The sequence below is a fragment of the Hyperoodon ampullatus genome (genome assembly GCF_949752795.1).
Source record: "Hyperoodon ampullatus genome assembly, chromosome: 9".
In the NCBI taxonomy this organism is placed as follows: domain Eukaryota; kingdom Metazoa; phylum Chordata; class Mammalia; order Artiodactyla; family Ziphiidae; genus Hyperoodon; species Hyperoodon ampullatus.
In genome coordinates, this window is record NC_136922.1 from 82551255 (window position 1) to 82574550 (window position 23296).

Sequence of the window (23296 nt, forward strand, 5' to 3'; positions counted from 1 at the left end):
ATGAATACCATCTTACCAAAGACATTGATTCTGTAGAAAAATCTCTTACGGATTTAACATAAACCTGAAAAAAAAGAGAGGACTTATTTGTATACAAACATGTCCAATGTGATTACAGACCTTTAATTGTAGTAAAACTACACACTTTATAATATTCCAGTTCACAGAATGGCATAAAGTTATAACTTACAAATTAAGAGTGGCAGGTACAAAGTTGTCTAAGCTAAGCTTCAGTTTAATTCACTAATTTTAATATCATAGAACCACACCTGGCCCATAAAATGCCCTGTTCAGACAAAAAAACAAAACAGGCAGATGTTGGTCTGCAGGCACATAGCTTGACCCAACTCTACTCTTCCACCTGACAGCCTTGACCAAACAGGCAGTCTCCAAAAGTGTGTGTGTGTGTGTTTGTGTGGGGAGGGGGCAGGGGGTGGTGAAGTGAGAGGGAGAGGATGAAGACCTTCATAAAGAATGAAATAGGAGGAAATCAGTTTTACCTAAAAAGGGGCACCTGATCAATTTAAGATAAAATCAAGCAGACCATCAAAAGAGGATGACAGTATAACTGCAAAGAATATATTGATCAGGTTTAGAGTATCTGTGAAGCTTTAAGAATTTCAGTAACAAATAACTATCTTTAAGGGATCCTTCTCTGCTACCTGGAATCATTCTAAATATAAAGCCAAGAAAAGGATTTTTATTTTTTGAACTTAAAATATTTAATTACAATAATTCAGTCAGACTAAGTAGTTTATCTGCAGATACACAGAAATACTACTTCTATTCCATTACTTTAGCTCATTAAAACTACAATATAATTAGAGACTAAAAAGTTGCATACTTACATAAACAGTTGATTTGAAGTCCTCAGATGCTTTCAAAAATAAGCAACGTTTACCATCTCTGCTTGTAGATGAAGATGTTGACAAAATAACAAATCCGGCCACTGCAATGGTGTCCTATATAAAAAAAATAATTTTAAAATCATCAAAATACCATAATTCTGAATGCCATATAGATTCTGATTTTTATTACTATGTAAAAACAGGAATCATTTCTATAAAATGAAAAGCTGGTTAGCCTAAACTTGTTTAATGCTTTCTGAATATAAGATTGAGACTACCACCGCCTACAAAAGGGTATCAGCAATGTAGCCATAGATAAGTACAGTGCTCCTCTTAATGGACCAGGAAAACACTACCTAAATCACTTAGAAATTTTTATTTATCTAGTAGGGCTTCAAAAATCAATGTTTATGTCAATTTATGTGAATACGTGTGCATGAATAAACACAACGAAGAGATAGTGATGAGCCAACGGTATTAAGAATGGAAATTAAATGAAACTAAATCTCTGAGAGACTACATTGAGAAAGACATGTCATTAGTGCAAAAACTCCATACTGTTATAAAACTAACATGAGCATAAAGATCCAGGGTATGAGACATAAATAAGACATTTCCATTTATATACTAATAAGAACAAAGATACTTTCTTTCCACATAGGTCTATAATAATAAGAAGAAGCCAATCTCCATTTATTCCTGCCTCTCTCATTCTTTAGTTAAATCTCTCTTTTCTTATTTTCCAAATACTGGAACATCCACACTTAGTGAGTCTTGTCTTGCTGTATTATACATACCTACATATATATATATATATATATATATATATATATATATATATATATATATATAATATATATACACATATACACACACACACATACACACACACATATATATTATTATCTTACTCCCCTAATTTTAACACCAAAACCTTAAGATAAACAGAAATTCCTGGGCTTTAGGCAGCTTCCTTCAATAATCTTAATTTCTACCAAATGGAAGTCTTCTGCATTACTGATTTTGCACGTATAAGAGTGTGGTGTCAACCCCCAGGATTCTCTATTTAGATCCATGAATTAGGCTATAAGCACCTTGAAGACAAGGGTCATGTCTTATTCTGCTTTGTATTTACAGGGCTTGGCACAAAGTAGGCCCTCCATAAACTATCTGTGAATCAAAGGAAGGATCATAAATTGCCTTTCTAAAATCTCTGGCCCTATCCAGATATTTTAGCTCTGCAAATTTCTGCATTTTATTTTCTTCAGGTGAGACTGCAAACATAATTGTGTCTGTGCTGTTAATGCTAAATAAACACAATTCTTCACAGTTAAGTGGGAGAAAATTTTCCTTCCCACTGAAGATTTTCTGTTTGTACCATGGTTTAGGCAGTTTTAAAGGGGAATAAAATAAAGTGCAAGAGTGCTTCTGGAATAAATTACTATTATAACTGAAAAATATGCAGTTTTTCCAATTTACCTTTGAACAGTATATTCTGATTTAAATGAAAACTTAAGATTTCAGTCAAAGATGTAAAGTTGTTTAATCAAACTAACACAGAAGAATAAATAGAAGTAGGGAATTCATTGGTCTGTCAGTTCTAAATTCTCTTCAAAATACAAAAAATAACCTATCTCATGTTATTTTCTATTTTACTTTAAAATGTCTTAAACATAAATATACGGAAAGATATACACTAAATGAAAGTGTTAGGGGAAGAAATGCATATTTTTCAATTTTTCTGTATAAACCAAACTTTTAAAGAATAAAAGTATTTCTTTTATGATGGAGAAAACAGTTTTAAATAAAGAGAATAAATCATTAAAAGCAAGACATCAGTATTCATAACAAAAAAATTTCAAAAGTCTATTCTAACATTAGCAACACAACTCCATAAAAGGTTACAACTTTTCCTCTAGCATACAATCGACAAAATGGAAATAAGAACCAAAAATACTTTTTAAGAACCTAAATTCCCGTTGACAGACGAATGGATAAAGAAGATGTGGTACATATATACAATGGAATATTAGCCATAAACAGGAAATTGGGTCATTTGTAGAGATGTGGACTAGAGACTAGAGACTAGAGTCTAGAGACTGTCCTACAGAGTAAGTCAGAAAGAGAAAAACAAATATCGTATATTAACGCATATATGTGGAACCTAGAAAAATGGTACAGATGAACCAGTTTGTAGGGCAGAAATAGAGACACAGATGTAGAGAACAAACATATGGACACCAAGGGGGGAAAGTGGTGGCGGGGGGCAGTGGTGGTGTGACGAATTGGGAGATTGGGATTGATATATATACACTAATATGTATAAAATAGATAACAAGAACCTGCTGTATAAAAAAATAAATAAAATTCAAAAATTCAAAAAAATTAAAAAATATAGTTACTAAAAAATTTTAAGCTACAAAATAAAGCTATAAAAATAAATGTTCAATTTATTATATATATATATATATATATATATATATATATATATTTTTTTTTTTTTGCGGTACGCGGGCCTCTCACTGTTGTGGCCTCTCCCGTTGCAGAGCACAGGCTCCGGACGCGCAGGCCCAGTGGCCATGGCTCATGGGCCCAGCCGCTCCACGGCATGTGGGATCTTCCCAGACCGGGGCACGAACCTGCGTCCCCTGCATCGGCAGGCGGACTCTCAACCACTGCGCCACCAGGGAAGCCCAATTTATTATATTTATGTTTTATTTTTTAAATTTAATTTAATTTTACTTTTAATTTTTATTGAAGTATGGTTGATTTACAATGTTGTGTTAGTTTCAGGTGTACAGCAAAGTGAATCAGTTATACATATACATGTATCCACTCTTTTTTAGATTTTTTCCCCATATATGCCATTACAGAGTACTGAGTAGAGTTCCCTGTGCTATACAGTAGGTCCTTATTAGTTATCTATTTTATATATAGTACTGTGTATATATCCATCCCAAACTCCCAATTTATCCCTCCCCAATTTATATTTATAAACATGAATTTATATTTAATTTACATATAAATTACATTGAAGGCCCTCAGTGATCTCATCCCAACTTACTTTGCCTGCTTTATCTCCATATACTTCCATTCAATACAAAATAAATCAGATTCTCTTATATACCCAATGTTTTTCCACATATATTTTTTGCATTTTCTGAGTACCTATCTTTTAAAATCTGGGCTGTAAATGCTTCTTCCCTGTGAGGCTTATCTTAGCTTGTACCCCAAAGAAGGAAGAAGGAAAAATAATTCTTCCTTCCTCTGAACTCTCCTATGCCCCATTTTAATATTTTCATGTGTGTTATTTATAAACTTTATTAATGTTTTTACTGCCCTTAAAACTCTGTAAGATCCTTGGGACTAAGAATGTCTTATCCATCTGAATATCCCACACAAGTGACTAGTGGAGGCTTCTGTTCATAATCAGTGGTCAACAAATATCTGTTGAATAAATTAATGAACACTGGTAGAAACTGAAATACAGATCTAAACAAAAGAGAAAAAAATAAATGGCTTAGGATTCATGTCCCATGAATTTATTAATCATAATGACTTTCAAATTAATTCAAATATACAGAGGATAAGAAACATAAATATATAATACGCTGTTTTAGTTTGTATAAACACTCATTAGATTGAGTTGAAAATGAGATTTAATACACATTGTTCTAAGTTTCTGAGAAGAGCATAGCATACTGAAGCCATTCAAACAAGAATGGGAATTACACAGTTCAGTGGTGAGACTAAAGTATTCTGATATGTCAGAGTAGGTGCCTATCTCAGTCTGCTGAAAACAGTATTAGAAAACCATCTTGAGAAACATAACCCTGCTGCTAAAAAGGATAAGGTTTTAATTGCTATATTTGCATCAAAGTTATAAAAGTGAAAACACATTTGAAATGAAATCTTTGAAATAACTCGGCATACTCAGATATCAGCAAAGCAGTCATTTCCCTTTTGTCACAGTGCCTTAGATAGATTGAGCCCTCATCATTAGACAATTTTCAGTGTAGCCAACAGGAATATTTCTACCGCAAACAAGTTGCAAAGAAAATGAATGAAATCAGTACGGGTCTTTTTAACGTAAGTGTTCTTTAAAAATGAACAATTAAAAGGAAAAAATATCAGACAACTTACTTGCATATAAACAACCATGGTTTTTACACGCTAATATCTCCCAATGAGGAACACAATCAGTGGTGAAATAGGAAGCAAACCAATAGGTAACAAAAATGTAAATCACAAAACCAGTGTATTAATTTGCTTATTTTTAATGGATAATATACTAAAAATTCTTAAGTCATCACTGAGCAGGAAAAGGGCAAAGAAAATATGAAACAGTTGATAATCCAAAAAGAAAAACTTATCTGACTTTAACAGGCATTAAGTAATTTTTACTATACTGACCTTGCAAATACTGTTAGGTTATCACATCTTAAAACACTGTTAAAGAGTGAAAGCGTACAGGGAAAAACCAGGGACCTGACGTCATTGATAGTGCAGTGATTGACAGAAAATGTTTCTTTAACATAATAAATGTATTTCATGGGTATTAGCACTTACTGGATCATGTAACACCAAGGACACAACTGGAAGTAATATATGTAATATTAGCATTAAAAAACCAAAATCTTTAAATGGTCTACAAATCATTTTATGATCTGATGCCCACTCAGCTTACCAGCCGCATTTCGCGTGACTCACTCTGGAACTCTGCCTTACCATAATTCCTTAGCATTCCAGGATCCTCACTCAGGGCCTCTGTATATGCTGTTCTCTCTTACTTATCTACTCTCCTGGTACCCCTATGTTCATTCTTTCGGCTATTTTTCTCATTCTGCTATTCAGTCTTCTTAGTACATATCACATCTGGATAAAATAATTAATTACATAATAGTTGTTTAATTCCACTCTTCTCCATTGAAAACTATTCCATGAAGGCAAGGTCCATAACTGTCTTATTCAGTTAAAATGTCTCTGACATCGAGCATAGAAGACAAAAAACATTCAACAAGTGTTTAGACAACTCAATGAATACCTAAATATATGAATATACACACACAAACACACAAACACACATTACATAAAATATACCTTCATTAAATCTTAACATAAACTATACAACTACTACAAAACTTACTTCATAGAATCTTAGCATTTTAGAATTGTGAAGGACCTCAGAGATCGCATAATCAAACACCTCCATCTTTCAGATAAGAAAATAAGGGCCAGAGAGAATAAATGAGCAGGTTAAGGTCACACACAGCTAATTAGTTGTAGACAAAGACAAGAACCCAGATCTCCTGACTTCCATGGTAGGTACTACTCTACCTCCTCTTTCAGAAGTAAATCTTACAGGAACGGGAAAAAACGTATTAACAAAGCAAATGTCTGTAACTTTGACAGTTTTGTGATAAGACCTTTTTTTAAACTTTTAAAATACTTTGGAAAAGTCTTTCCTATTTTATATCTACATATTAATGTTAAAACTTTCTTTAAATAAAAGTTATAACTGAAAAAAATGCCTCAGATGGAGGGAATTTCAATTAGACCATTTGTATTCCCACAAAATGTACCATTAATCTAGCAAAGCAAAGATGTTTTAGGATTGCTGTATTCAAATACAGAGCTAATCTTAAGGAAACAAGTGACAAAGAAGAAAGGTGTAAGAATCGAGCTATAAAAATTCATCCATTTTTTTTTTACCCTGTGTATGTCCACATTTATTTTTAAAAGCTTTTTAACATCTTTATTAGAGTATAATTGCTTTACAATGGTGTGTTAGTTTCTGCTGTATAACAAAGTGAATCAGTTATACATATACATATGTTCCCATATCTCTTCCCTCTTGAATCTCCCTCCCCCCCACCCTCCCTATCCCACCCCTCTAGGTGGTCACAAAGCACCGAACTGATCTCCCTGTGCTATGCGGCTGCTTCCCACTAGCTATCTATTTTACGTTTGGTAGTGTATATATGTCCATGGCACTCTCTCACTTTGTCCCAGCTTACCCTTCCCACTCCCCGTATCCTCAAGTCCATTCTCTAGTAAGTCTGCATCTTTATTCCCGTCTTGCCCCTAGGTTCTTCTGACCTTTTTTCTTTTTCTTTTATTTATTTACTTATTTTATTTATTAAAAATTTTTTTTAATTTAGATTCCACATTAATATGTGTTAGCATACGGTATTTGTTTTTCTCTTTCTGACTTACTTCAATCTGTGTGACAGTCTCTAGGTCCATCCACCTCACAATAAAAATTCATTCTTTTATGCAAAAAGTTCTACCTTTGATTTGTAACAATCTTTAACCTTAATATTATAGACTCTAAAATAAATAGCCTAATTAGACCTCCCAAATGATCAACATTCATGATTTTAAACGCAGAAGGAATTTAAACTAAATTGTGACCTCAGTCTTCTCACCATTATATTTTAAAAGGAGAAACCTTGACTTACCATTACCAACATCCTATTATCTGACAAGTACTAATTAGTTGTATGGTTCTATTCTATTTTAATGAATACCTATTTAAAATATATTTCAAAAGCAGAAGACACCTTTCATATCAGTTAGGAAAAATACTAATATCTAATATATCATACATGTTTTATAGATACATGTACATGTTTTACTAACTCATTATATTTTAAACCTTTTATATTATTTCTCAGGTAAGAATTTAATAAATACAAGAATGTTAAGGAAGGATAAAGATAAAAACGTATTTAAAATATAAGCAAACAGATCCCTAATATTCAATACCATGTATTTATTTATTTATTTATTTATTTATTATTTTTTTTTTTTTGTGGTACGCGGGCCTCTCACTGTTGTGGCCTCTCCCATTGCGGAGCACAGGCTCCGGACGCGCAGGCTCAGCGGCCATGGCTCACGGGCCCAGCCGCTCCGCGGCATGTGGGATCTTCCCAGACCGGGGCACGAACCCGCTTCCCCTGCATCGGCAGGCGGACTCTCAACCACTGCGCCACCAAGGAAGCCCCATGTATTTATTTTTAAAACACTTCTCTAAGACGTCCAAGATACATTGTGAAATAAAGCAATTTACAAAACATGGATTGTATGATGTCATTTTGTAGAAAATGTACATATATGTTTATATGTATATAAAGATACATACATATATAAGTATACATATATACACACATATATAAAAGCTGGAAGGATACAAAAAAAAAAGACAGCAGTGGTTTTATCTAATAATGGGAGTAGGTAATGAGAGTCAGTTCAGAGGGAGTGGGGCACCTCTTGCTTTTCTGGTTATGCCCCTCCATGCTGCTTGAATGCTTTTAAAACCATGGCCACACAAGAAGAACAAAATCTTCTAAGGCAAATATTTGCAAGACCTAATTCAAGTCCACAATATCTCCTTGAGGCAGGACAAAAATACAGTCGTGGAGACAGAGTAGCTTCTGTACTTACTACAAGGTTAGCTTTAGAATAACAGTACTACTGACCATCAGGACAGAGGGTTACTAATGGCTCAAACGATAAACGTATACGGAAGCACTTTGCAATCTGTAAAGTTCCACACAAATGTAATATGATATTCTCAATAAAAGATTAGTAATATAATATATAAAAGATTAGCACCATATTTTAGTAAAAGATTCCAAAAACCTGATTAAGCATTAGAAGCTAGCTTTAATAAATGTTTGAAAAATAAACAAATGTGTTTTGTTGCCTAAGCTTAAGCAAAATCTAACAGCCTCTTAAGTATGGCCTTTGCTATTGAACTATGTAAAATAAAGGACAGAAAAAGAAACAGAAAAGTAAGTTCTTTAATCTCCTTACATCACTAGAAATTAGAATTTACAATCTCTTTATGTCATTTCACTTCAAAACATCCAAACATGCCAGCCAGAAGAGCTCTTTAATTATGAACCCCTCCAAAAACAAACACACACATTCATATGCACACGCACATACATAGTCAGAGGCACCCAGGACTAATGAGGAGGAAGGAAGTATAAGATAAACAGAGATCCATGCACTAAGGTAAAAAAAAAAAATTAATATATGCATAATAAATGTAATACACACAAACCTAATAGCAACTCTACCTAGAACATTTCCTCCAAAGATTCTTTTGTATTTCCTTTGTAAAATGTTTCAAAAAATTCTTTAAGACGATTAAAACGTTACATTCATATTAGCACTTGACTCTCATTAACATAAAACTTTTCTAAAAACAATACATGAAGATTTTTGTAAGATACCAACTTCTAATATCAGATCATTATTATTTCTGTATAATGTGGGCAAAGAGCTAATTGCTTTTGGAGTTCAATATTAACTCAACTATATACTGCGATAGAATCATGAAATTGGGCCTTTAGAAAGCAGCTCTTGATGATCATATGTTCATGGATCTCTTTGAGAATGAGGTAAGAGTTACAGATGGCCTCCTCGGTGGGGGGGGAAATACATAAATACATTTACATACACTTTTAATTGGTTGAAGAACCTTTTTTGGCTATCTATACACTGTTGGGGATTCACTGGAGATCCGAGCACCCTAGGGTCTCATCTTCATCTATAAACTATAGGCCCTTTCATAAAAATGAAGCAGGCTTTAGTTTTATTGACAGTTGACTCTTAAAACAGGATGCTAAAGCCTCTTCCTGATCATGCATTAAAATCAACTTTTCTCCCCCGAAGGAAACTGAAGCAGAGAGTGTAATGTTGTACTTATTAAAAAAAATATCAGGAGCGAAGAAAAGAAAGGCAACTTTAATGATCTTAGCAAATTGAAAGGAAGGAGGCTATTATTTCCTGGCCCAGGTCCTTGAAATCTCTAAAACTGTTAAAAGTGTACTTCTTTACAGAAAGGAAAGAGTTCATCTGAAATAAGAACATGAAGCTACATTTCATGTATATTTAAATATTCTATAACCCATGAAAACTAAATATTACTAATTCAATGTACTATTGCAAAACTTGCCTATGCATACCTAACAGCCTGAAGAATGAGAAAGCTGTTAATACACTGATTTGGGGTTGTTTTTTTTTATGTTTTGAAGGATGGGCAGCCAGAGAAAATATCTGTTATAACTTAGTATCCATATGTAAATTAGTCATTAAACTGATTTTTTTCATTTTCCCCTATCTCATCAAAGTATTATAATAGAGAAATTGTTTTCTAGTTCAAGGGAAAAATATGTAAGTTATTTTTCTAAATAAGTGAATCCTTCCCTGTTAAACACCTACCTAGTATTCTCACTTTCATTCCTCTCTCTCCCTCCCTCTCACTCTCATCATTCCTGAAGAATATCTTCCTTAAAAAATGGCATGATTTGGGGACTTATTAAACACTGAATTCTTAATAATTCAGAACTGTCATCATAAATATTAATTATTTTAACAAAGGTGAAATAAAGTCATGCCTTTAAGGGCAAGAAGAATAATAATAAGGAACAATAACAGGCCTTTACTGGAGCCACCCACAAAAGTGCCTCATCAAAATAACTATATAGAGATACTGGATCCTACCCTACCTAAACGGCCTCAAGCAGGTATGATTTTCTCTGTGTGTGTGTGTGTGTGTGTGTGTGTGTGTGTGTGTGTACACATGCTTTATATACTTTATTTCCTAGTCCCCTTTCTTGATAAGACTGTCAGATAGTACTTTTTTAGTATACTTGCCTCTAGAACTTCACAGTGCCATACCAACCATATTAAAACTATATCTCATTCAAAGTTTTTAAAATTGCATCGAAAATTAGTCTAGTTATCATTCTGAAGAGAAACAGTCTAATGAACTGTCCTAGGAATTTCTGGACATGAATTGCATGGCAACTATTTGATTTCTTCAAATTGTGAAGTAAGATTTTAAGATATACCACTGACTTAATAACAGCTTTTCACTGAGAAAAAAAATCACTACACTAATTCTTTTCTTTGTTCAAATTATAAATTAAGAAAAAATTAACTGATTTACCACCTCCTTACAGAAACTTAGCAAAAAATTCCTAGGAGAGAACACAGGCGAAATGCTCTCTGACATAAATCGTACAGTTTTCTTAGGTCAGTTCTCCAAACTACAAACACACACACATATACAACTAATCAATTCTAGGTCAATTCAACAAATGCTTTAGCTTTGGTCTTTATACATCCACAATAGCTACTGAATTACTGTTACGGTCTCCTCACTGAGTTCCCTACCTCAAGTCTCCTCCTGGTAGAAGAAAATAAATTTAAAAATAATTTAAGAGATAATCAGGGAAATTGGAACACTGACTTGACATTTGATTATATAGAGGAATTACTGTTAAATTATTTAGGCATAATGATGAAATTGTGTTTATTCAAATAGATAGTAAGACACATAGATATACACAGATATGTGTGTATATATACATGAATACATTGATGATATTTCATGGTTTATAAAAGCTGATGTTAATATTTCAGTAGTATAATTGTACTATGGTATGTATTCATTTGTATATATACATATACACGTATAATTTTAGGATGCCTTCTCTTTTACATACTGAAATTTTTAGGGTTTAAATTATATAATTCCTGATATTTGCTTCAAAATAGTCTGTGGCAGTAAAATGAAAAGATGAAACAGATGAAATAAGAGCCTGAATGCTGATAACTAAAGTTAGATATTCGGAATATGGACAATCGTTATACAATTCTCACCACTTATATATATGTTAGAAAATTTTCATAATAAAAAGTTTAAAGACTAGCAAATAAAATATTCCACTAAAAAACTAAGTGCCTACTCTTTGATGTTTTTCCCCAAATCCTCCAGGCAGATTCAGTTTATTGAGGTTGCTATTCCAGTTCTATTATAGTTACCACCATTAAATGATTTTCCATTAGGCTAGCGATAGTGGACTCCATAAGGTCAAGCACTGTGTATTATTCATTTTGGTTTCTCCAGAGCCTAGCACAGAGTCAAGCAAAATGTCAGCCCTTAATAAATGTTTACTGAACCTAAATGAAAAAAGAGACAGAGTACAGACAATCTCATCTGACTGTGTCATTTTGCAGAAACCATTGTTTTTTCCCACGTCATTTACTTGTTAATAACAACCATGAATCAAAAAGGATTGAAACCATATATCTAATATTCCTGCAACATCATTATAGAAGTACTGTCTAACTCTGAGCAACTTATTTGGAGACTTATCAATGACTCAACAATGTTTTACAGCTATATGCTTCAATATTGGTTAATTGCCAAAACTGGTTTTGCAAATATCTAGAGGATCTCCAATTAACATCAAAGATGTTATGAGATTCTTACAGAAAGTTAATTTTAAATCATTTGAATACGCATGCAGAAAAAATCTGTAAGATTATACACCAAACAGTGGTTAATTTCTGGAGATGTGCTGTCCAATACAGTATCAATTAGCCATATGTGGCTATTTGAATTTAATTAAAATGATATTATACAAAGTTTAAAATTTAGTTCCTCAGCTGTACTAGCCATATTTTAAGTGCTCATTGGCCAAATATGACTAGTGGCTACCATACTGACAGCACAGATATAGAACATTTCCATCATTGCTAACAGTTCTACTGGATGGTGCTACTGATTTTAGTGTGTTGATCTTGTGACCTGCAATATTGCTAAATTCATGTATTAGCCCTAGTAGCTTTCTTTTGGATTCTTTAAGATTTTCTATATATCAGATCATGTCATCTGAGAAGAGAGATAGTTTTACTTCTTCTTTTACAATTTAGATGTCTTTTATTTCTTTCTTACTTAGTTGCTCTGGCTAGAAGTTCCAGTACAACGTTGAATAACAGTGGTGAAAGCAAGCGTCCTTGTCCTGTTCCTAACCTTGGGAGGAATGCTTTCAGTCTTTCACCACTGAGCATGATGTTAGCTGTAGGTTTTTCATAATTGATCTTTACTATGTTGAGAAGTTCCCTTCTATTCCTAGTTTTCTGAGTGTTTTGATTATGAAAGTGTGTAGAATTTTTCAAATGCCTTTCCTGCATCAACTAAGATGATTGTTTGTGTCTTTTTCCCTTTCCTCTATTACTGTGATGTATTACAATGATTGATTTTCTTATGTTGAACCAAAAATCCCATTTCTGGGATAAATCCCCCTTGGTCATGGTGTTTACTCCTTTTAATATGCTGTTGTGTTTGGTTTGGTATTATCTTGTTGGGGATTTAGCAGGTATTTATTTTTATAACAATTATAGAAAATATTATAAAAATACAGAGTTATAGCTCATTATTTTTTAGTTAGTGAGAATTATTTTTTAATTAAGTGAAGAGAAATGTACATATCTTTAAGATATTCTATTGAACACTAAAAATTAAACTTAAGTTAGAGGAAAAATGGTCCCTTTTTATGTCAATGATAAGTTTTACTAACCTCTTACGAGTGTTCAATTTTAAAGATGTTGCTTTTTTAAGTATAATTTTTCATATACCTACAAATATATAATGAATCACTAAAAAAATGGCCTATAGGATAAATACAGCATCATCAATAATTCTAAGTCTACTGCAAAAAAGATAAAGTAATATAAAAATACTTTACCCCTTCATAGAAAACTTTAGCACAGTCCTTTGCTAATTTTCCAAAAAATAATACACTGAGGGTGTTAATCTCCGAATTTGAATTTTCTTGTTCTGCGGAGAAACACAGACACACAGAAAAACACTTTAGATATAAAGGTGTTCCAGACAAGAAAATTGATGACAACTAAATTCTAAAAACTATAGATACTTCAAAATATAATTATGAAGAAGAGTAATTAAAATGTTTATAATTCACTTGTAGTTTACTCTTAACACCTTAAGTATCATAAAAATAATGTATAGAATGCTACTAGGTATTAAAACCAAAATTATAACTAGTTTCACCTAAAATGTTTTACAAATTTCTGTAAATACTACATTAACATCATATAATGACCACTTTCAATTTATTTTCACATGGTTATGATCAAAAGAACTGAATAAGTTACAATTATTCAATTTTTATAGTGTATAACATATCACTCCCCAAATACTTCATTTTTACTGATCTTCTGGTAATCTATAATTATTAGAACATGAAGTTTTAATCTAGGGAAGTGTGTTCTTCTCCCCCAGCACCCACATATTGAAGAATAAAAGAGCATGTGTGTGTAAAAACCAAGCTATCTGTGATTTTGACAATGAAAATTACTTGGAAAAGAAGAAACAAACATTTTACAATAATCTCATTTGGATATTCTAGGCTTTGATAAAGAATCTCCATAATCTTCATTCTTCAGAGGCCACCTCCTAGAACCACTGAAGCAAGTCCAAATGCTAAGATTCAATTACTATATCATCTGAGGGAGGTCACATTAATATCAGCTTTCAAACATTCAACTACTAGAAGAAACTGCCTTCATATCAGACTTTCATGCATCTATGAAGTACATGAAAGATCTTTCTAAACTTTGCAGTGTAACTTAGAACTCTTGAATCTGCTACTTTATCACCAGCAATGAAACAACTACATCTGCCTATTGCCTCCTTTCACTTACCTCTTTCATCCAACTCCTCAAAACAAGTATATACATAAACTGAAACAGTAATGTTCCTTAAAAACAAAAATACAATGGCTTCTAATCAAGATATAACTTACTTCTGTAATATCTTAAATGACCTATCAAATGTCTATTTCTGGCCATGACAGAGTAACAGGGACGGGATTTGCTCTCCGGCCTTAAAGCAACTAGAAAACTAAGAAAATATATATAAAACAACAGTTTTCAGACACTGGACAACAGTAAGTGCAGGTAAGTGATCTCTTTGAGATGGAAAACAAAGCAATAGCCCCAGCTTACTTCCTGGAAAGAGTTTCCAGGCAGCAGAAAATGGAGGTAAAAATCCAAAGAAAGCCCAACAGCCTCACTGAATTCAGAAGAGTTCAGATTTGAGGACAGCAAGGCAGCTAGAATCTGCATGACATGATGCTGAAAGGAAGACAGCAACATAGATAAGAGTGCTCTGGAGATGGGTGCCTTCTGGTCTTTGGTTGAGTACTGATCTCCAAAAGCATGGGAGGAAAGGGATTAGAACCACTTGAAAGAAACAGGCAGAACAATTCTGAGACTCACACAGGGCTGTGAACTCTTCTGGTTCCAACCAGCCAGAGTGGAATCCTCATACACAAAACACATAGTAAACTTGTCAGAAGGGCACTTCTTAGTGATAAGGGCAAATTAGCCCCCAAATAAAGGCTGCTCTAGATCCATCCTAACAAAGCTAATCAAACTGATTCCAAGAGAATTTACAGTATTCCAGAACAAAGACAAATAATATTTAAAGGATTACAAATAAATCCAATATTTGATAATATAAAATTCTAAATGTCCAGGATCCAGTTAAAAAACTGCCAACCGGGCTTCCCTGGTGGCGCAGTGGTTGAGAGTTTGTCTGCCGATGCAGGGGACACGGGTTCGTGCCCTGGTCCAGGAAGATCCCTCATGCCGCGGAGCGGCTGGGCCTGTGAGCCATGGCCGCTGAGCCTGCGCGTCCGGAGCCTGTGCTCCGCAACGGGAGAGGCCACAACAGTGAGAGGCCCGCGTACCGCAAAAAAACCAAAAACAAAACAAAAACAAAAACTGCCAACCATACAGAAAGGAAAAACACATAAGGATGGTGGGGGGGGCAGGGAATCAATAGAAAAGAACTCAAGAAATGACAGCGATGATAGGATTGCCAGAGAAGAAACAGTTATTAAAAGTACATGTTCAAGGAAGTAGAAGAAAATAGATGAGGAGAACTGGCAGATATGAAAAAACTCAAGATGAACTTCCAGAGTTGAAAAATATAATATTAGGAGCTAACAGTACACTGATTGGAGTTAACAGCAGATTAACAGAGAAGAAATGTTACTGAAAACTGGAAAATAGAGAAAAATTAATGAAAAGAAAGGCCGATTTTAAAGATCAGTAAAATAAATCTCTAGCCAGAATGATCAGAAAAAAAAGTAAGTGAGTGAGAGTGAGAGTGAGAGAGAGAGAGAGAGAGAAAATAGTCACAAATGATCAAATCAGTGAAATGGGATACCACTACAGATCCTACCAATATTAAAAGCATATAAAATGTATATTATGAATGACTTTATGCCAATATATCTGACAACCAAGATGACCTGATAAATTCCCTTAGAAACATAAATTACCAATCACTACAGGAAAAGACAGATTCCTATCATATTTTTCATAAATTTAAATGCAAAAATCCTTAACAAAATATTAGCAAATCATACCTAGGAATATATAAAAGGATAATACATCAGGCATACCACCTTATCCTGCTCTATTTGTCTACAAACCACATTTCTATCAGTTATTACTTTATATAATTATTTGTTGAATTTATTTATTCCCCTACAATGTAAACTCCATGAATGCAAGAACGTTGTTTCGGTCACTGCTATATTCCCTGTACTTAGAACAGTGTCTGATATATATCTGGTTTTCAATAGTTGTAGAAATGTGGTTCAAAGTTTGTTTCCCATTCACTGCTGTAGACCATTCTTCATTCATTCAACTAATTTCAGACTTCAGATGAGATTTACTTTGGTCCCCAAGTATTCTAAGCTCTTACCAGGATTATTTAAGGGTTACTAGGAAGAAGAATTCTCTCTCATGTAACTACACCTGGGTAAGAAATAACATGCTGAAAGTAGCATTTTCTTAAAATTTGCTAAGCTGTTTGGGTCACATTAGTGAAACTAGAAGTAGGGGGATGAGTTAGTTATTGTAATAGTCTAGATAGGACGTTAAAGGAATCTGAAGTAAAACAGAAGCAGTGGGGGAATGGGGAGAGGATAGACTTCGGAGAAAAAAATTTAGAGAGGAAAAGAATAACCTTTCATTCCATAGATTTTTATACTAGAAATGATTTTTGTGCTTATGTGTGTATGTATACATATATAAAGTTACCCATTTCTAGATTACAAGCAAAAAGTTAAGCAGAAATGGTCTTCTTATATACCTTGTAGTCCAATCTTCAAAACAGCTCTTCTGTTTCCATCATAAGTTAAAGAAGAGATAAGTGAGAGTTTTCCCTGAAACGAGAGAAGAACAGTTACACAGAAAAGCCAAAAGAGATTATAACACCAGATACAAGTAAAAATTAGACTAAAATTTTTAATTTGCTTTATTCATCATTACAAAATACTGGAAAGAATCCAAGTACTGCTACACTGGGGAATGGATAAACAGACTGTGATGGAATTCTAGCAACCAATAAAAAGTAATACTATTGATAAACTCAACAACCTGAAGAGTCTGAAATGTATTGAGTGAAAGAAGCCAGAATCAAAAGGCTACCTACTGATACCTGTAACATATAATATTGTACATCAATTATATTTCAATTAAAAAAATAAAAGTCTACATACTGTATGATTCAATTTACATGGCATTCTTGAAAGGCAAGAATACTGTATACTCTCAGAAAACTGGTCAAAAGTGGTTGCCAGGGACTGAAATTAGGGTAGCAGCTGACTATAAAATTTTTGGGGGGAGGGCGATCGTCTGTTCTATAGCTTGATTATGGTTTTAGTTATATGTTTTTATATATCTCTCAAAACTCACAGAACTGTATACTAAAACCAATGAATTTCACAGTAAAATGTATTTAATAAAATTCAAGAAACATAAATACGTTTCTTGAGATATCTACAGACACGTGCAGGTTAGACAAGGGAATTTAAGAATTCAAACTGACATTGTACTTATATCTAAAGGGGTTTATTTTAGTAACACTAATAAAAGTGCTAGAATTTAAAAAATATTTCATTTAAATGCTTCTATATCAAACACACAAAATAAGAGAAGAATGATAAAGTTAGATACAGCTCAGTAATAATTAGTATTAATGACCTGTCACAAAGAAAAGGAATCTAATCACAGCACTTTATTAATAAATACAAGTATGTAAGAAACACCATCCGAATCAACCAAATGCAAAATGAGTTTGCAAATACTAACAAGCATTTGATTAGGAATTTAAATTCAATGAAGTAGAGAAGACCAACTGTAATACGTAACACTCTATTTCATATGAAAGAAAATATAAGGAAAATAGAAAATAAACAAAGAAATAAAAGATAAATGTCTACATGGAGAATATTGATTAGAAGGGCAAAACTGAAGTGTGGCATTATTTCCCCTTCTTTTACTATCAGACCCATTTTATCAGTAAGCCCCTTACCTCCTTCCCAGCATTCTTAACTTTGTCCAAAACTTAAATATACAATAACTAAAATTAAAAATTCACTAAATATACATAAAAGAATATTGAATATAACAAAAAAAAAAGTTCAGTAAACTTAAAGACAGAACAATAGAAATTCCACAATCTGAAAATCCCTCTCAGCCAAAAAACAAAACAAAAACAAAACAGTACTGAAGAAAAACAAACTACCTCAGAGACCAGAAGTACAACATCAAACAGTCCAACATACAAACATACATGTAACTGACATCCAGAAGGAGAAATGAGTAATAATATACTAAAAAAAAATCCAAGAAACATTAGCTAATAATATCCCTAATTTGATGAAAAACATTGACTTGTGGATCCAAGAAGCTCAGTTACCCACAAGCATGAGAAATTCAAAGAAAAACCACAGCTAGGCACTTGACAATCCAACTGCTGAAAACAAAACACAACTATTCTGAGTTATGAAGATTCTTACCTCGATATATTTCCTGCTATAATCACAACCTGGCTGTAGGTATCTGAAATCTACTTTGTGTAATTTACTTAGCAGATCAACTTCAGGCACTCCTTTGACTTCTTTTATTAATTCAAGTGGCATATCAGATCTGCTTCACAGTGCCGTGGAAAGCACATTCAGTTAGGGAAGTTGATAGCTTACTGCTGAAAACACAAAGCCCAGTGTTTTATCCAAAATGTAGTCAATAATTTGCTTTAAGCTTCTTTGATTTAGTTTTGCTTTTCCTTTCCTTTAAGTTAGTCATCACTGTTGGGGGAGAGGGAGGAAGGATGGATTATTCTATAATTTTATTACAGGGATCAATACACGAATCCTACCTAGGCATTGAAACTTAACCCTTTTTTATTTAGTTTTGTATTTAAAGAACTACTTCTAAAAGCCAGTTTTAGGATCTGTAAACACTGCACTAGCAATTGCCTTTACCACTGTGCTTTAAAATGACAAACTATTGGGGAAGGGAAGGGAAGGGAGGTTGAAAAGTTTTGGGTTTGTTTTTTAATCCCTTTGGCAGTTGTAATATTGTGTGGGCAAATTGTGCACCAAAAGCTTATTACTCCAAAATGTATCAGTTGTCTCCCCCCCCTCCAGCCCCTATGCAATGGAAAGAAACGACTATTGAACTGATGTTAACTTGTGCATTGCAGATTCAATCTTTTTTCTCAAACTTCTTGCCTGGGACACGAGCTAGTGTCGATATTTAATTTTAGTGTGTGCCCACCAAGCTTCTCCAAGCCAGGTGACCGTCTAGAGGGCGGGGGCCTGCATTAACTCAAGTCAGCTGCTCCAAAACGCCAAGCAAGATGCTCAACACAGCAAGCTCAAAACAAAGATAAGTACGAACAGTTTCTCTGCAATAACTTCTCCAAATTTTTATCTAAATTAAATCAGCCTCTTCATAATACTGGTTCAGGTCCCGACTCACCTTGTACCCGAGCAACGAACTCCAAACATACTTGGAAATTGACCAACGCTCTAAAGAGAAACCAGGAAGAGTTCAGACTGGCGCGCCCGTGACGTCACACGCACGCTAGGAACGCAGTCCCACGCATGCGTACACCGTCGGTGGGGGGGGGTGGTAATCTGCCCCTTGCTACTGGGCGCTTGGAAGGACGAGTTGCGAGACGGTTTCCAGGCCTAAAATGCCCTGGAAGTTTCATGGAACACCTAAAGGGTGCGGCACCTGGGGAAGCGTGAGGCGGCTGTACTTCTCCCGCTCCCCGAATTTCCTCCGCTCCCCTTAGCCCCGCCCCCGCCTATTTTGGGCAAGCCGTGTGGGGGAGGGGGGTGCGGGGCGGGGGTAGACGGGAACGCTATGTTCCGTGTTTCCTAAATCCTGTAGCCAATGAAAAGCCTTTCCAAAACCAGAGCGGCTTTTAAGATTCCGTTTGGTAAGCTGGAAGTTCCTGTGGGCAGGGCCCTTATTTTAGCTTCCATTTCTCTCCCCCTAAAACGAAGCGCTCAAATGCAGCTTTTACAGTAAAATAATTCCACCAATGAGTAATGCTACTTTTCAGACAGATTTGATTAACCACTTCATTAGTTTATAGGGCTATGATCTTGTGCTATAATTAATGAGACATTGTTAAATGTGAATCCTCTGCTAATTTCCGATTTATGCCTCCAGTCATTTGATTTAAGCGAAACCACCTCAGTGCAAAACTGTAATGAAATGAAGAATTACATAAATATTTCCAAGCCTCTTTGGACTAAAAAATCTGCTGTACATATATATTTGCAGGAAGAAATAGCTAACTATATTTAAAGAAAGTATTTTTTCAGCAGGAAGCACTTGGTGTTAGTCCATCTTCCCTTTCTCTCCCACCCCTGGATTCATACACCACCAGTTGTGGTAACAGTCTGAGCTCAGCAGCTGGCCATTAGAGGAAAACTTTCCTAAGTAAGGCTTAGATCCTCTCCTTGTTCCTACCCTGGTCTCTACCAGCTCATAAAAACTGTTCTTCTTGCCTAAGTGAAGCCCTCCACCTTGGCCCTGGATCCTTGCCACGTTCATTTCACCTCTGTCATAAATTATATATCTTCTCTCAACCTGTTTTCAACTTTTGCTTCTTATTCTTTGTGTTGATCTGAAACAAAGAAACTACTGGATAATTCTCCAGCAAAGGTGGGTTTATTTGGGATCAGCAGAGCATGGCAACTCAGGGTCTGCAGCCAGGGGGAGACATGCAAGACCCAGACTGGCAAGGGAAGAAGAAAGCTGATACAGAGGGGGAAAGGGAGTTGTGAGGGTTTTAGTAAACAAAGAGTCCATGGCTTTTCATTGGCTGAGTCTTTGCCAGGAAAGAAGTCTTTCTTCTTCCTGTTGAGGTCAGCAGGGTGTGAGAGCTCCCTCTTTTGGTTTCCCAACTCTATTTAATTGAGGTTTCTGTTTATTAATTTTTTACATTTGCCGTTGGCATTTAAACGCATTCTTCCACGGCCTAAGCTTACTAAGGGCAAGGAGAATTGTTTACTATTGTATGCATAAAACGTGAGCAGTTCTGGCACACTGTAGATGCTAAATATTTGTTGAATAAATGAACGTTCAGGAAAAATTTTTCTCTTTCCTCACCTCTAGCTTCCATCATTCCATTTCACCCCCAATTCTACCCTATTAACACTGAAATTGCCTTTCCAAGATAACTGAAGACCTCTTTGTTGCTAAGCCAAAAGGACAGTTTTTAGTCTTTCTTACTCATCTTTTTAAAAAGTATTTTCATTTTGTTACTGTAACTGAGCAGGACCCTATGGGGCCTTCCAGGGACAGGACCCCACCCCACCCCCACTGCCAATGTCCTTCATCTGCTTCTTGTCTGTAGAAAACCTTTAGCCAAACAATAAATTCAGTCAGAGAAATGAGAAAATGCAGAAACAAAGGAAAATAGTCAAATAAGACAAAATAATGATGGTTTAGCCATTAAACAAAGTTAAGGACCTTTGGTTCCTCCTTAAAGACTATAGAAAACATTCTCAGCCATATCCTTTGAGCTGTCTTGCAGATAGTGAAACGCCCTCCAGGTGGAAGATGTTAAATGTATGCTGCCCACAAGCATGTAGACGCCCAAACCAGCTGGAACCAGAAGGTTGATGATGTTGATGCCTAGTTACCTCACCACCAACCAATTGGAAGAATGTCCATGTACTGATCATGTGCCCCAAAACCCTCTCCTCAGCATGTAGCCCTTTTCCTCTTTACCCTGTATAATCTCCAAGCAAAACCTAGGGAGGTGGGAGTTGGTTCTTTGGCCACGAGTCCACCTTCTCCCCAGGACTGCTAGCTTCCTCAATAATGCTATCTTTCCTTTTACCCAATATTTGCCTCTCAGTATTGGATTCTTGAGCATTGAGCAGCCAAATTTGAGTTTGGTAACACTACCACATGTTCTTAGTTTTTCATTTATCCTCCATCAACTGAACCTTTTAAAGTTTTTTTTCCTTTCCTATTTAGCCTGTAAATCTCCATATCCCACTGTGATGCAGATATCTAACAGAAGTGTACATAACTGCTTTTTTTTGTTGTGATTGTTCTCAATTACTCTAGAACCCAGATGTTCCCTACACATCCAAGTAACTTCCAATCTTGTTTCTTCTTCACAACCTCCCAATTAGTGGCAGAGCTGGGGATGCATCTGGCTCCAGATCCTATACTTCTTTCCCTGACATTAGCATTAGCAAAAATCCTACCAATGAAGAAAATTGAACATGAAATACAGCATAATTTAAGACAATAAGGAGAAAAAAAAGAAACTGAATCAACTAGATAAGGTTACTGAACTCATATAATGCCAAAACAATCCATTACTGTTTTTCTACATCCATTGAAGCAGCATAAAAAGCTACTCCAAGACTAATAATTAATGTAATATCTATTACAAGTTATAATTTTTAAACGTGCAAAGAAGAAAGTTTTGGTATAAAATCTACAAGGTAAAAATGTTCGATTTTTAAGAAAAGTTAAATGAGATTCTCACTAATTAATGAGCACTAAAAGTAGAATTTTTTTAATTGAGAAAAGCATAAATATAAGGATTCAGTGCTGTTATTCTCAGTAATTGACCAAAATGAAAGAAATTAATCTACAAACTTCTGGTACTTCTTATCTCTCATTAGCGTTTTTAAACTGCTCTTTAATATTTACTTTTTAATGTTGAAATTTTGAACTGAATTTTCTAGACACCCAACACTTCAAATTTATTTCCTTTGCATTTCATTCATTGTGGGGCCATTAACCCATTCCTACTGCAATCAACTATCTTCCTGCAAGCATTTGTTATCATGTTGCATCCCAATAGCTTGACAATATCATGTTCTACTTATTCCTGAGATTTCCCAACAGTAATATCTAGGCTACGTTGTTTAGCATTCATTTCCTTATAAATCAATAGCATTTCTGTCCAATCCTATTGAACATCTCAATAAATGTATAAAATCCTATTTCTAAAGCATCAAATTTGTATATTGTTACACAGTTGAAACAAGATATCTCAAACAAATTTATAGCAAATTTATATTTCAAGTATAAATTTAAATATGTAATAGGTATGTAATCACAGTGCATATTAGGAAAACAACAGAGATATTTTTTAGACATAATATTGAGTATCACAAATTGGGGGAAAAATCAATGTCTATTGAAGAGATTGCCCGATAACTTATGTATTTTAGTAGTATTTTTAAAAATTTACATATGACTTCCAGCTTTCT

At 34.5% G+C, this 23296-nt stretch overlaps 1 protein-coding gene and 1 pseudogene across 2 annotated transcripts in view; both read right to left on the minus strand.

The window, feature by feature from the left end:
- POT1 (protection of telomeres 1) overlaps positions 1 to 18676 on the minus strand; it is a gene marked incomplete at its 5' end in the record, with an annotated part of 82151 nt that extends 63475 nt beyond the window's left edge. The window contains 5 exons of the mRNA XM_079711116.1: positions 17 to 64; positions 849 to 962; positions 13400 to 13491; positions 16843 to 16915; positions 18554 to 18676. Of these exons, the coding sequence (XP_079567242.1) occupies positions 17 to 64; positions 849 to 962; positions 13400 to 13491; positions 16843 to 16915; positions 18554 to 18676 (450 nt within the window). The remainder of the gene's footprint in view (positions 1 to 16; positions 65 to 848; positions 963 to 13399; positions 13492 to 16842; positions 16916 to 18553) is intronic.
- Positions 18677 to 19611: 935 nt separating this feature from the next.
- Positions 19612 to 23296, minus strand: part of LOC307058390 (developmentally-regulated GTP-binding protein 1-like) — an 89014-nt pseudogene continuing 85329 nt past the window's right edge. Inside the window, exon 6 of the transcript in view lies at positions 19612 to 19848. The product of the transcript in view is annotated as a developmentally-regulated GTP-binding protein 1-like (transcript). The remainder of the gene's footprint in view (positions 19849 to 23296) is intronic.